The following is a 14,109-nucleotide window of genomic DNA, read 5'->3' on the forward strand; positions in this document are numbered from 1 at the left end:
GACGACGAAGAAGACGATGAAGACGACGACGACACCTTCCTCCTCTTCTTCTTCTTCTTCGTCAACCTCCTCAGGACCGACGTCAGATCTGTCATCCAGAGCGGAGCCGGGGCTGCTGTTGCCGAAGCAACAGGGCCCGGACGCACCTGTCCGAACAGATCAGCATCGGGAGCAGCGGAGCCAGGAACAGGAACAACGTCAGCAGGTGCAGGCATCACAGGAACAGCAGTAGAGACGGCAGGAGCAGGTACAGTAACGGCAGCAGTGGTCATCAACGTCACGTCCGTGAACGGCGGCTGGGCAGGTATGGCAGGTACGGCAGGCTGTGCAGGCTGTCCAGTTGGACGGACCAGCGGCACAGACATCCTTGGTACTGGTGGGAGGTCCAGGGGCGAGCTCTTCGGGCACACGAAGTCCGGTCGCTGCAGCACGGCAAACCCAGGTGGCGGCATCACACTCCCCCGTGGTACGGCGACTGGCCCCTGCACCAATGTAGTAGGTGTTACAGAGACCGCGTGCGGGGTGTACACCAGGTGAGGAGGTGAAGCGTAGCCAGGTGTTGTAAGGGTCGTGGTGGTGGTCGTAACCGTCGCATGGGTGACCGCCACGGAGCCAGCGAGATGGTAGAGCAGCCCCTGGACACTCGGCACGCCCTGCAGCCCCAACGATGCCCACACCTGTCCGAGGTCGTCCTTCGCGGCAACCGCACCTGAGGAAGCAAGAGTCGGGTGATTAGCAGGATCCTCTACCCGCTCGCGCGAAGACGAACGGATAGAGGACCCAGAGTACAACTCGACGTCAGGGTATCTAGCGCCCTCCTCCACACTCGACAAGTCAGGTGAGGAGAAGGACTAGAAACCCCCCCACCCCCCCCGAAGGAGAAGGCGCCAAACGTGGAAGCTGAGCGGGCGGCAGGAAAGAAGACGAAGTGTCCGTAACCAAAGGAGTCGCGGGAGAGCTTTCCGACGACTCCTTTGCAGGCCTTCGCTTCTTCCTGCCCTCATACAAAGTCCACTGCGCCTCCGACCAATTATTACACACTTCACATGGCTCGGCTCGGGTGCATTCGCGCCCCCGACACCGAGCGCACAAAATATGTGGGTCAATTACCGGGAATGAGCGGAACTTTCCGCATTTACGCCCTTCGGTACCCGGGCATAGTCTCCGTGGGGTAGCGAGGCGAGGAGATTCCATAATTGACCAAAAAATCACAATTAAATGAATAAAGAGAAATGATTGTACTTACAATGATTCTTTCATACACAAACACAACCATATACTCAAGGAAAGCAAACGACGAGAAGCGGGCAGAGAGCGTCGAACACACACGTCTACTCGCTGTGAGGCCGAAAGCAAAAGTGATTTGTTTACCTCCCAGTCGCGCGCGCGCGCCTGTCGGACAAGCAGTTAACTACCGAACCCCTTGTTCGAAAGCTTACGACCTATCCAGCTGCCGCTAGTACCTTCCTATTGTAAAAGGACCGAAGGTTTGTATGCCGTGTCGGAACAAAAGCAAGATTCACCTCATCATGCATGTAAGAAAGGAAATTCAGTACTGCCTATTGCAGCATGGTAGAAGAATTTATGAAAATATTAACATTTTTTCTCACCAGATAGCGTCATGTTATTCCAAATTCATTGATGCTTATATTGGACACTGTGAACAATGCACCAGATTGGCCCATAGATTAATAGGCTAGGAGTTAGGGGAAAATCTTGTGGAGAAATGGCTTTGAAATACTTTGTAATTTGCCTTTTTTGATTATTTTTGGAGAGCAGTACCTTATTTGCTGCAGAGGTTCTGAACCATTAAATGGGACAGCTTAGGCATATAGTTTGTGAAGTTGTTCAACATATTTTTGATGATCACTGACATCACATGCAATTAGAAATTTCAAGGATTTTCTGCCAATACTTAATTTTTGCTGTCTCATAACTTGCATTCTAGTATCATTTGCTTCCAAGCACAAGACAATGGTAAATGAGAGTTAAATTCACATATTTTTATCTATGAACAAAATTCCTCAAGATATGCTTGGGATAGTTTTCTTAAATCTTTCATTCATTATCATTTACTGTCACCAAGGTTTGTGTGTGTGTTTTTAATTTCCAGCCCAACATATAAGAAAGCTGATAATTTACTCTTTATACAATTTTCAACCTATTACTTATGCATTAAATGCAAGAACTTGAGCCAAATTTCTCATAAGGTAAATTCAGGATGGAGTATCAGATATAAAAATCTTTTATTGTAATACAAATTCAGTACAAAACAAAAATCCTGAAATAAAGTATTGTATTATTTTGCATGAAACCCAACCTTCCAGTAAAACAACTGTATTAGTAAGTCATAACCACTGCAATGATGCTCAAGGTGAAATTTACAAAGATGAATACAGAGCAGACAGTGCTAAATCGAATGACTGAAATACAGGAGATTGGATAATATCAGGGAAAAACTGGAAAAGAATTAAATTCATGACTAAACCAGGTATGGAAAACCGACTGAATAGAAAACTGGTTAGATAACTGGCTCCATATAGAAAAGCAGACACATAGGTCCAGTAAAACATTCGAAAGCCAATGCCTTTTTTGGAATCGTGAGGTAAACCACTCTCCTCATCTAATAAAACATCATCGACTACTACTTCAGGTTTCTTCAGTCTTAAAGGAAAATATTGGTGAAGCATTGTCAAATTCTTGTGAATAAGATTGGTAGAACCTAATCCAATCAATGATGTATTGATCATGTAATTTACTTCAGATGTATTTAATAAAAAACATAAATTTTTTATTGATATTTTGTTCCCAGTTTTACCTAAGTCTGTTTCAAGAGTTTGGGTTTTAAAGCTGCAACTGGCATTCTTTGAATTTTCTGCAGCTTTGTGACAAAGTGCCTTAAGCAATTTTGATATATTGGTAAAGTTGCCATCACTATCAACTTTGTTTTTTTCTAAATAAAACCTTTCATAAAATTCCTTATCAAGGCACTTTAAAAACAACTCCTTGAATACACTGAAATCCAATTTTTTGATAGGTTTCTGGAGCATTTTAATATCAGAAATTTTGGAGGAAGAATTTTCCTGCTTTAGTATGCCATCTTCCATGCCTGAATTTTGTTCATTTATGGCAGTGGCTTTAGTTTTGTTTGGAAAAAAAGATGCAGGCATAAGTTCTATGCTGTTGTCTATTTGACTAGTTCTTATATTGCTACTGACTTTACAGTTTTCACTGTCACTAGAACATTTAATTGGAGTCTTATCAAGGCCATCTTCATTAGGACTTTGATGAAATTCTGGTGAAATTTTACTTGTAAAATTCTTCAATGAACTGACATCTTGGGACTGTTGTGCATTTTTTGCAACGAACTCTCCTACCCTCGAAGGCAACATCTTGCTGTCATCGGTGTCATTTCTTGGGATAAAAAAAATTTGGAATGAAGCTTTTTAAATTAAATTTCAGAGATACCTGTAACATTGCATGACCAAATTTTACATCTGAGGCCAAGCATACAAAGGCAGCACTTTAGTACATTAAAATTTTAATGTGACATACTTCAGTCTATGTTACAGGATTTCAGATTGGTCAAGAAAGTTACATAGTAAATTAATCATAAATTTAATATTTCTACTGAATATTGTACTCACCTGAGAATGAAGCTTCCTTTAGATGACAATACAATCAAGAAAAGGCTGTAACTCCAAACCAACTGCTTTCTACAAAATGCCATTTTTAGTAATGATCCTAAATGCTTTCTGAAAAAAATAAAATAAAAAATACCACTCTATGACTGCATGCCAAAGCAAATTATAAACCAAAGCATCTGTGAAATTAATGAAAAGGGGTGAAGTACTATCAATGAATCGGTGTAAAGAAGTCTAGCATATGGCCTACATAAAAGGGTACCCTAGGACCAACCTGCACAATTCATACAGAGTACTAAAATACCCTTTAATTAATACTTTGTAATTATTATTAAAATCAAAATAAATTTCAAAAGTAATTTGTATTTTTCCCAGGTAAACAAACAAGACCATTAAATTAGGATTATCCTTCAGCGTGATCTAGATTAGTCCCTGAACTTGGTAAAATTTTAAAAGTATTTTGTATTTTTCCTGATATACAAACCCGAAGTTCTTACATAGGATTTAGTTTACAATGCAAGCTGGAATAGCCATAAAACTTAGTATGTATTGACAAGGTAGTCAACTACCGGCAGGTGGGGGAAGGCCCGAACACCCGTTGGTCTGCACTCCATCTCACCTTCCAGCTCGGCTAAATCTTTTAACTGCAAGATAGATCCTATGTAAAGAATGAAGGTTTATGTAAGTACAAAAAAAACCATATGTGCTCATGAATAATGCACACTACAAACACAATATCACATTCCAATTTTGCCAAGGATCTAAACAATGACAGAATGATGTTCATTGAGTATTTCTTATGTCAAGTGTGGTCAGGGAATTGAACTACAGTAATATTAAAAGACTACTACAGTACTAATGGGGTCTAGTTTGGAACTGAAGGATGGTTCAGGATAGAAACAATGGGCTACTGTTCAACTGGGTTCAATGATGCCATTAGAAGTAAATTACAGCATATTACTGTATTCTGTAAAATGGCCTTTGTATTCATGCAAGTCAGCAAAAGTCAGTACTACATTAAGATACTGTAATCCACTACTGGTATTATTTTACTTTATTTACTACCCAGACTCAATACCGATTTTCGATGCTATGCTTGCAAGTCTCCTTAATAAGCATCATACAAAAATAATAAAATCTACTGCAGTTTACTGTTGCCAAGGTATTTACTGATGAATGCTTTAGAATTTTTATAAGTACTCTATGACTAATATTTCCAGTTGCAAAAGTGCAGCTCTCAATTGGATTTTGTTTATCCCAGTGTATTGTAGGTCTTTTTTGTTTTTTTAACCTTGAAATATATGGGTATGTGAACAATGTTGAAACCTGCTGGTTCTTTTGAATTAAATTTCTCCAATCATGTGGGATTTTGGAACTCAGGCACTGCTTGTAAAAAACACCTTCAATTCATTGTCACTGTTGCTTAGTGTAAACGTGTAACTCTGTTCCTGTGTATTTTAGCCAATTTGTTTTCTTCTTCTGGTTAAGAATAATTCTGCCAATTATTCTGGTAACATTAGTTCTCGTAAAATATTGTTTGGAAGATATTAAAACTCCTTAAACCCTACAATTATGGATAACACAAGGAAAAACCAAGTTTTGGGGTGGTAAAGAACACGAATTAAATAAAATGGATGTATCATATTCTAACAACGCCATGATAGCCTATTTCTGCAAGTTCTGATTCACATTTAGGTAAGGTTTATTGAACGCTTGGTCATTTGGTAATTTGTACTGTAAACTATAATTGTATTCTGGACTCTAAAATATGATTTTCCTTTATTTTAGTGTACTATACCGAAAGGTTTTACATTAATTTATCTGGCAAATTAGTAGGCTAGGACTAATTTTAGAGATACTGATGCCCCGAGTATAAAATATCCTACAATTGTGGAAATCTGGTAAGGGGCAGGGGGAATACTGCAATAAAATACAAGGATGTCTTCTAACATCCTCATGATGCTTCCAAGAGTTCTGATGCCAATTAAGGTGAGATTTATTGAAGGTTTGTAAAGTGATATCACGGCATGAGGGTAAATGACCAAGTGGCGACGTAGCGGGCACCTCTCCCAGAACTTGAATTAAAACTACCTTGGGTTAAGATTTTGGTAGATCTAGGGTACTTATCCGCGGCAGCCTAGACTATGGCAGTTGCAGTTTTGCTATGCAGTTTTACCTACTGAACAAGAATTTTAAATAATATTTATTTGGACGACTGTAATTAACCCCCCAGGGGCCAGTACTAAACACGGCGAAATACATTGGACCGCCCCCAATCCCTAGTGGATGTCGTATCCGCGGTTACGTTCCTTGCAGTTCGTGCGGACTGCTTCTGTAGAAATATCTGCTCTTGTTTAATTACTACTCCACAAACTTTTGAGTGTTGCTCCTTATATTGGTTGCAGTAGCTAATTGCCTGCAAGCTAGGCCTAATCGACTAGTAAAATGAATATATGATAACCAGAAGCAAATGCCAAGTTAACCGTTGCAAATACAACATACTAACCCTAAGCAATGCACAGCAACAATCTGCGTTGCAAAACAGCTTTAAACCGAACGAGGCACTTAGGCCTACGATTCCTACTATCCCAAGGTATTTCTACAGAAGCAGTCCGTACGGACTGCAAGGAACGTAACCATGGAGACGACATCCGCTAGGGATTGGGGGTCGTCCAATGTATTTCGCCGTGTTTAGTACTGGTCCCTGGAGGGTTAATTACAGTCGTTCGAATAAATATTACTTAAAATTCTTGTTCAGTAGGTAAAACTGCATAGATAAACCGCAACTACCATAGGCTAGGCCTCCGCGGATAAGTACCCTAGATCTACCAAGATTTTTTTCTTTTTTTTTTTTTTTTTTTTTTTTTTGGAGGGGGTCACACACTGGCTAGGTATGGAACCTGCAACCAAGTTAGGGTATATGTAAATCTATGGGTAGTCAAGCCTAACAGCTAGGCAAGAACCTAGCACCCTAGGTTAAGTTAGGTCGGGGCGTCATGGACTGTGAAGCGCCTGGACATGTAAGGACCTAACCCCCCAAGTTAGATTAGGTTAAATCTGTAGCATCTTTATATGTTAGCCTAATAATTTAGTTTTCACCCAACCAAACCGAACCCCCTTCCCCGAATTGTAGGATATAGGTAAATAGGGGAAGAGGAGGTTATAGCCTAATATCTCTACAACTGGGTCTACCATGCTAACCCATTTCATTTCCATGCGAGTAAGCCTAGATAGTAATTTACACATTTTCAACTCCAGTATGCGATCATAGGCTACAAGTTAAGGTTAAAATATATCCTACTGTAGTTTTCAGCTATAACTGGAAGGAATTTATGCAAAGCTTAAATTTGGACCTACTGATCAACTCCTAAAGTTATTTAGGCTACGGCAAGTTGGTAGCCTAAAAAAAAAAATAACCAAGCCCCACCTCCCACCCCCGCGCCAACGAATCCAGAACTCTACACAGGAACATTCTAATGATAGAAACACGACAAACTTTTGGGATAATAAAAAATGAAGACCATCTATTGGGCTAATAAAAATAAAATTAACTTACAGTTTTGGAGTCTGGTGTTGTAATAAATGTCGAGAGGTTTATATAGCAGCACAAAGTCTGTTTGAAACTTGAAAGTAAAAAGTAAAAAATGTCAACTTCAACTGTTTCCTCTTCACTTACACTTACTGATCCATGAAATTCACAAGGGGTTACGAACTTACGTACAACCGAGAAGTTTAATAATAAAACAAATCGTCGTTTTATTATTATATATATATATATATACATAATATTATATATATATATATATATATATATATATATATATATATATAATCTGGATGATGATGCATACCGTTCTGTCACAGGACAGAAAGAACGTTCATGACCCAAGCTTGAGAAGTGGACAAACCTCCTCCCTCACAAGGCTGAAATTAATGACAAAAATTATAAGTTAAAATACTATAATATGATGTCTTACTGAAACTTATCAAAATGAATGAAACAGATAAAAAGGAAAATAAGGCTGTAATTTGAATAAAAATTATCAACAAAACAAAGAACTATAAGTACCACCGAAAATGATATTCAAAACTAAAACTAGCAAATATTATACAATAAAAGGAATTTATCCTGTCGCATAAATTAAGAGAAACAAATTATACGATTGATAATTGTATAGTGAACAAGTTGTTATTCAGTTCAAGCTTAAAATATCACAGTAGATGCACGTGACTTCATTACATAAGCGAATACCACAAGGAAATGTTATTTCCTACAAATTTTCAAGGAATTATACCTCGAAAATGTGTTGGAAATAACAAGAAAGCGCTTGGAAGCTATTCCTTTCCTATGTTGTTACTATGGCCTTGGGTGATAATATATTGTCACACGCTATCTCTCTTCTCTCTCTCTCTCTTCTCTCTCTCTCTCTCTCTCTCTATCTGTATATATGTATATATATATATATATATATATATATATATATATATATATATATAATATATATATATATGTGTGTGTGTGTGTGTGTGTGTTTGTGTGTGTAATAGCCACAATTTCATACGTATCTGGTATAATTTGACAAGTAGATTCTACACACACACACACACACAGTATGAATGTATGCAGTGCGCATGTATATATGTACGTCTGTTTGTCTCCTTTACTCGGACAAGTGGGGCGGCCAGGTACCAGGAAAGCTCTTGGTTTACGATTCTACAAGATATAATACATAAGAGAGTTGAATGGATCTAATGAATCTTTATACAAATAGGAGCAAGTCCTCGGACCCAGAGTTATAATAATCCAAAAAACATAAACATTCCCTCGTTCGAAAAGCTGGAATATTTTCAATGACGTAATTTGATTTTTTTTTTCATAAATGAGAAATTCTTTCGATCTCCCTATATATTACTGAAGTCTGCACTCTGCGGTAAGCTTGGCCTGCCTACGCTTGTTAACTTCCACTGTAAACCAAAATGTTAATTATCGTGGCTGTCGTCGCTGTAGCCTGCTCCTTGACCCTTGGATTCTTCTTGCTGATGGGCCTACAACAACCACCTCGGCTGAAACGCCGACTGGATCATCTCCAGGGCGGAGAAAGACGCAAACTGATGCGTTTGCTGGCCAGCCTGAGTGAAGACCGCAGAAGTCTAGAGAAGATAAGGACAAACAAGGAAATGCGGAGAAGAAGAAGACCCAAAAGCCCCCCAAGGCTCGCCAGTCTCTTGAGGGCAGCCATAAAGGAAAGGGTTCGACCCAGAGGCTGCTTCCTCGGAGGAATGCAGGTATCCTGCCAGGCTGGGGAAGCAGGCCTGGAGATGGCCAAGAACTTCAAGTATAAGGCCCGAAAGCCCCCAAGGCTTGCCAGATTCTGGAGGGCAGCCATGAAGGGAAGAGTCCAACCCAGAGGTTGCTTCCTTGGAGGTAGGCAGGTATCCTGCCAGGCTAGGGGTAGTTTGATGTTCGTGGAAAAGGCTAGTTTTCTTGAAAATCTATGGTATATTGTCAATCTAATTTTACCATTTTATCAATTTCTTGGAAATTTTACGCTGCTTATTCCCTTGAGGTCACATTATTTATTAATGGCAATGATGACCATAGGTATTTCAAGTGATTTGTATGAGGTCAATGAAACACCCGAAGAGAAGTCCTTAAGAAAAAGGACCCAGTTCATGACTATCAATCCTGCAACTGTCCTTCTGCCCGCGCAGCATAGCGCACGCCTCTCGCTAGTTTACTTATATATATATATTATATATATATATATATATATATATATATATATATATATATATATATATATATATATATATATATATATATATATATATATATATATATACATATATATATAAAGGTTTTTTTTGCCACGAAGGAAAAAATGAAAAAGCGAGTTAGCCGAGTACTTCGGTCCTATTCGGACCCTTTACTGAGGGTCCGAATAGGACCGAAAGTACTCAGCATCACGTTTTATATACTTCGTGATCAAGTTATTCATATATATATATATATATATATATATATATATATATATATATATATATATATATATATATATATGTGTGTGTGTGTGTGTGTGTGTGCGTGTGTGTGTGTATTTATAAAGTAACAGGTTTTCTATTAACATCTGGTATTGATTAGTTGACTGGGGTAAACAATCTCTAAGAAAATAGAATCCTAGTTAAGACAATGACTATTATTTAAAGGTTTAGAAAATCAAGAGGTAATCATGATAATTAGCTTGGCTTAAATGCAGAAGTGAATTGCTGGCAACTCTTCACATCATCGCAATTTGCTGAAACAGCGATTAAAAAAAGCCGGTGATAATCGCTTGGAAGACAGTAACCCCTAACATGTTTCAACTGACGTCATTTGCTTCCGAAAGGACTGAACTGCAGCAGGTCTCTTTTGTCGTCACAAATAAATATTTTACTATAAATAACGGCTTTTGGGGTTCAAAGCTAAGACTAATGGTCTAGTCCATCAATTTGTTAAGAGTATACTATTCTGCATGCAAATTTCACTCATCTTTTCTAGCATGAACAAAGGGAAGTCATTTATCACTGGAAAGACCCGCCCCCATTATTAATTTGTAAAGGCACCCTAACAAAAAACTGACCACATAAGATGAAGGGAAAGCAGGTAAAACACTCACAGCCTTCATTCTGCCTGCAGAGGGCTTCAAAAATGAATCGTTAACATTCTATTGGCCTTTGTATATTGAGCGATTCATCACGGATAAGTAAATAGATGAAGGAGTATAAAAAAAAGACCAAAGCCTTTTTTTTTTACCTCACCTTGAACACATACGCGCATACACGAACACACACAGAGACATATACATAATGTATATATAATGTGTATATTATTTATATATATATATATATATATATATATATATATAATATATACATATATATATATACATACATACATACATACTACTAATATAATATATATATATATATATATATATATATATTATATATATATATATATATATATGTATAGTTATATAGAGTGAGTCCTACATCGGTGGTAATAAGAAATACTTCATGGACTCCTAAACATTGTGTTAATATTTAGTACACCCCTGCCATCCTAAGAAGTGCCAAAGGCTTGGGATGCAAAACGTACGTGTCACTTGGCAGTGGAGCGCCTCAGCGAATAGTTTTGGGCACCTATGAAGGAGAAATGTACCCTAAGTGGCGGGCAAGTCCCTTCTCCTTAGACTGATAGAAAGATTACTTTGGTATGGTGTGAGAGGCCGAATGGCCTGAGGATGGCGTCTGCAGTACCATTGCTTTTTATAATTCTAGCAAACATATAATATGTACGGAAATTATGTATGAAAATTCATACAATAACTAAGTTTACGGGCGTAACCAGACTCGTTTCACGGGCAGAGCCAGCTCCGTTTCAGGAATCCCTTCTCACCCCCAGCTTTGGAGTGGTGGGGGGGGGAGGTAGGATGAAACCCCATTATAAACCATCTTAGGGGTCCCTACTAATACCCTGCCAAGTTTCATATCCATCGACCAGCCGTTTGGCCGTGATTGAATGACAGACAGACAGACAGACATTACGTCCACTATAGTAAGATACACACACACACACACACACACATATATATATATATATATATATATATATATATATATATATATATATATGTATATATATATATTATTATATATTGCTACTTTCAAAATGCATGTTTCCCCTCTTTGAAATGTCATGTAAGATTGTACAAAATTTTTTCAGATTCCTAGATAGCTTAGAATAGGATGTTTTAAAATGTGTGTTCAGATTTTGCATTACGTGTTATATAAAAGAATATATATATATATATAACGTAAAAAGAGAGAGATCTCCGTTTGCTTCCCTAATCTTTCAACACGTGTGATAGGGAGCGAGCTAGAGTCTTGCGTTGTCATCAAACATGTCAATTTTAAATTGTCGCCCAGCTATCCGTCTCGATCGAGTCGGGTACGTCTTTCTTTTTTTTTTTTAACAGACTGGACTTGTACGTGTATGTCTTTGTCAAGTCCCACGTGGGAATTGCACATTTTGTATGTGAGATTGCATCAGTTTCGAAGATTCGAGAAGCTTTCGTGCCAAGAACGTTTTGTATCATCTGCCTAGCCCAGTTTCCATGAAGGAAGAGATTTCATTCTATCTTAAGACCTCGAGGCATTAACATCTTGCTCTTGCTCTCTCTCTCTCTCTCTCTCATTCGATATCATTGAGATTATATTAACGTAACGTAAATTGGTCACTCGTAACATTTTAGAATTTCATGTTTGATATTTCTTAGAAATTTATTTAGTGTTATTTAGTTTCTTTTGTGGAATCTGAACAAACATTTCGTAACGGCGCCTGGTTTTTGTGAAAGTGTAATGTGTCAAGAGAGAAAGAAGTTGGTATACCAAAAAGGTAAAGTGTGTTATATTTTATTAGTTGCAACTAATAACGGTTAGGAACTGTGTTTAACTAATAACTAAAAGTTAATGGGAAAAGTGTTTGGTTAGGTAACAACTAATAACTAATAATTGATAGGAACTGTGGTTAACTGATAACAGATGTTTACGAAGGTTTGGTAAAAACTGTTGGTTACAGTGTTTCTGAGTGAAAACATTTACACTTTTGCACATTGCTGATTTTTTTTTGTGTTTGTGATTGTTCCATTGTTTGTGCACTATTTCATTTTCTTAGTGAAGTGTGTCTTTTTATTTTATATTTTCATTTGCATTCACAATTTAATTGACTTAGTTATTTTCATTGCTTACTCATTGCACATTTAATTAAATTTAACACTTGTGAATTAATTTGCATTTACTTAAAATTCTTTTCAAGTTTTGTTGTTGTTTAGTACTTGTGAATTAATTTCTGATTTCAATTATTACTTGTGAATTAATTTCAAATTTTCAATTATTGCCTAACACTTATGAATTTCAATTGAATTAATTTTCTTGAATTTTATGATGAATTAATTTTGATTTAATTTTACTTAATTTGATTCAAGAATTAATTAAACTTTACTTTGTTTTCAAGTAACAGTAATTTTCCCTGATATTGTGAATTTCACTTATAAATTTTGAATTTAATAATAAATTTTTGTATTTAAAATTTTTATAAGTGTTTTCTTTATCTTACACCAGTATAATTATATTTGATTATGACTATATTTATGTTAGGTAGAAACATAGAGTGGTAATTGATTTGCTTTCCTTCAATTTATTTGAAGTGACTTAGAACCAGGGAAGTACTTAAACTTCTAAAATCAGGGAAATACTTAGAGTTTTAAAGTTGTAGATGGAGTGATGCCCTTTGATTAATTCAATTACTTACAAGATTACCTCACCCCTGTTTGATGAACTTAATCTGATTTTTCTGCAATACTGGTAAGTTGTTAAGGGATCACTGTTGCCTTTAGAGTATTCAGTCGTTTAAACGTGTTATGAGGGTTCAGGTGTCTGGCTTTTGGTGAGGTAATAATTGATAAATGGTAACCAGATACTTGGCACTTCGTAACAATATATATATATAAAATAGACAAAATGAAGTACTGCCGCATGATTCTAAATGAGGAGGGCTATGGCAGGAAGAACATTTGATGTGCAATTGCTGGACAGAGGAGAAGGTCATGATTTGGTTTATAAAATAATGAATAAAGCAGTCAAGAGGAAAGTGAGCTACTTTAGCCTAAACTTTTTTGATCATGTAACCTATCAGCACTACTGCCCTTCTTGCTGCAGACTCACCTTTTCAGGCCAAGGTAAATGAATTGAAACGCATACCAGATTACAAAATGGTAACACACTGCTGTTGTTGGTGCCCTTAGCGCATAAACAGCAAAGCAGCCACATGTGTGAAGCATTTTGATGTGTAAAAAAATTGGTTCACAGACACATTACAGTTACATCTGAAAATCTTGAAGAAGAGACGGCACTCGTCCATACACCCACTCCCACACCCACACACACGCGCGTATTTAATTGTTCCCAGGGATGTCATCTGGCTGATTACAAATTCTAAAAGACTACGAGGCAAAAAGAAAAAAAAAATTAACCGAAGAATGAAAAACGGTTGAAAAACAAACTCCATCTGACGTCTGATGCAGAAAAGAATGAGTTTCAATCAAGCCAACAGGAGCAGAGCGCAGCAGTACTTACAATCTAAACAAATTCACAGGGCAAATTGTCCCTACACAAATGTTTAGTTGTTTTGTTAAGATGCGCGTTCCAGTTCCAGTTCCAGTCTTAATGAGGCCACAAGAATGAGCACTGTCGTCAATCTAATGTCTCGTCTTCGTAAGTTCGTAACGAGGAGGGAGTAGAGGAAAAGACCCCATATAGACTCCACTTTTCTAGCCCGCCCCCCGCCCCCCCCCACCCCCCAAGGGGCGTGGCTACCCCCCTCCCCCCTCCTGATTGGCTCATGTACGTACGTGAGGCCTAAAAA

General features: G+C 37.7%; 2 protein-coding genes across 2 annotated transcripts in view; one reads left to right on the forward strand and one right to left on the reverse strand.

Moving 5' to 3' along the window:
- LOC135202241 (uncharacterized) overlaps positions 1 to 14,109 on the forward strand; it is a 314,960-nt gene that overhangs the window by 98,384 nt on the left and 202,467 nt on the right.
- The window catches only part of LOC135202242 (uncharacterized), a 764,586-nt gene continuing 752,706 nt past the window's right edge, over positions 2,230 to 14,109 (reverse strand). The window contains exons 5-6 of the mRNA XM_064231512.1: positions 3,648 to 3,755; positions 2,230 to 3,414 (exon numbers count right to left, since the gene is read on the reverse strand). Coding sequence (XP_064087582.1) covers positions 2,382 to 3,414; positions 3,648 to 3,730 — 1,116 coding nt within the window. The 5' untranslated portion in view covers positions 3,731 to 3,755 and the 3' untranslated portion in view covers positions 2,230 to 2,381. The remainder of the gene's footprint in view (positions 3,415 to 3,647; positions 3,756 to 14,109) is intronic.

The sequence above is a fragment of the Macrobrachium nipponense genome, chromosome 30 (genome assembly GCF_015104395.2).
Source record: "Macrobrachium nipponense isolate FS-2020 chromosome 30, ASM1510439v2, whole genome shotgun sequence".
Lineage (NCBI taxonomy): Eukaryota > Metazoa > Arthropoda > Malacostraca > Decapoda > Palaemonidae > Macrobrachium > Macrobrachium nipponense.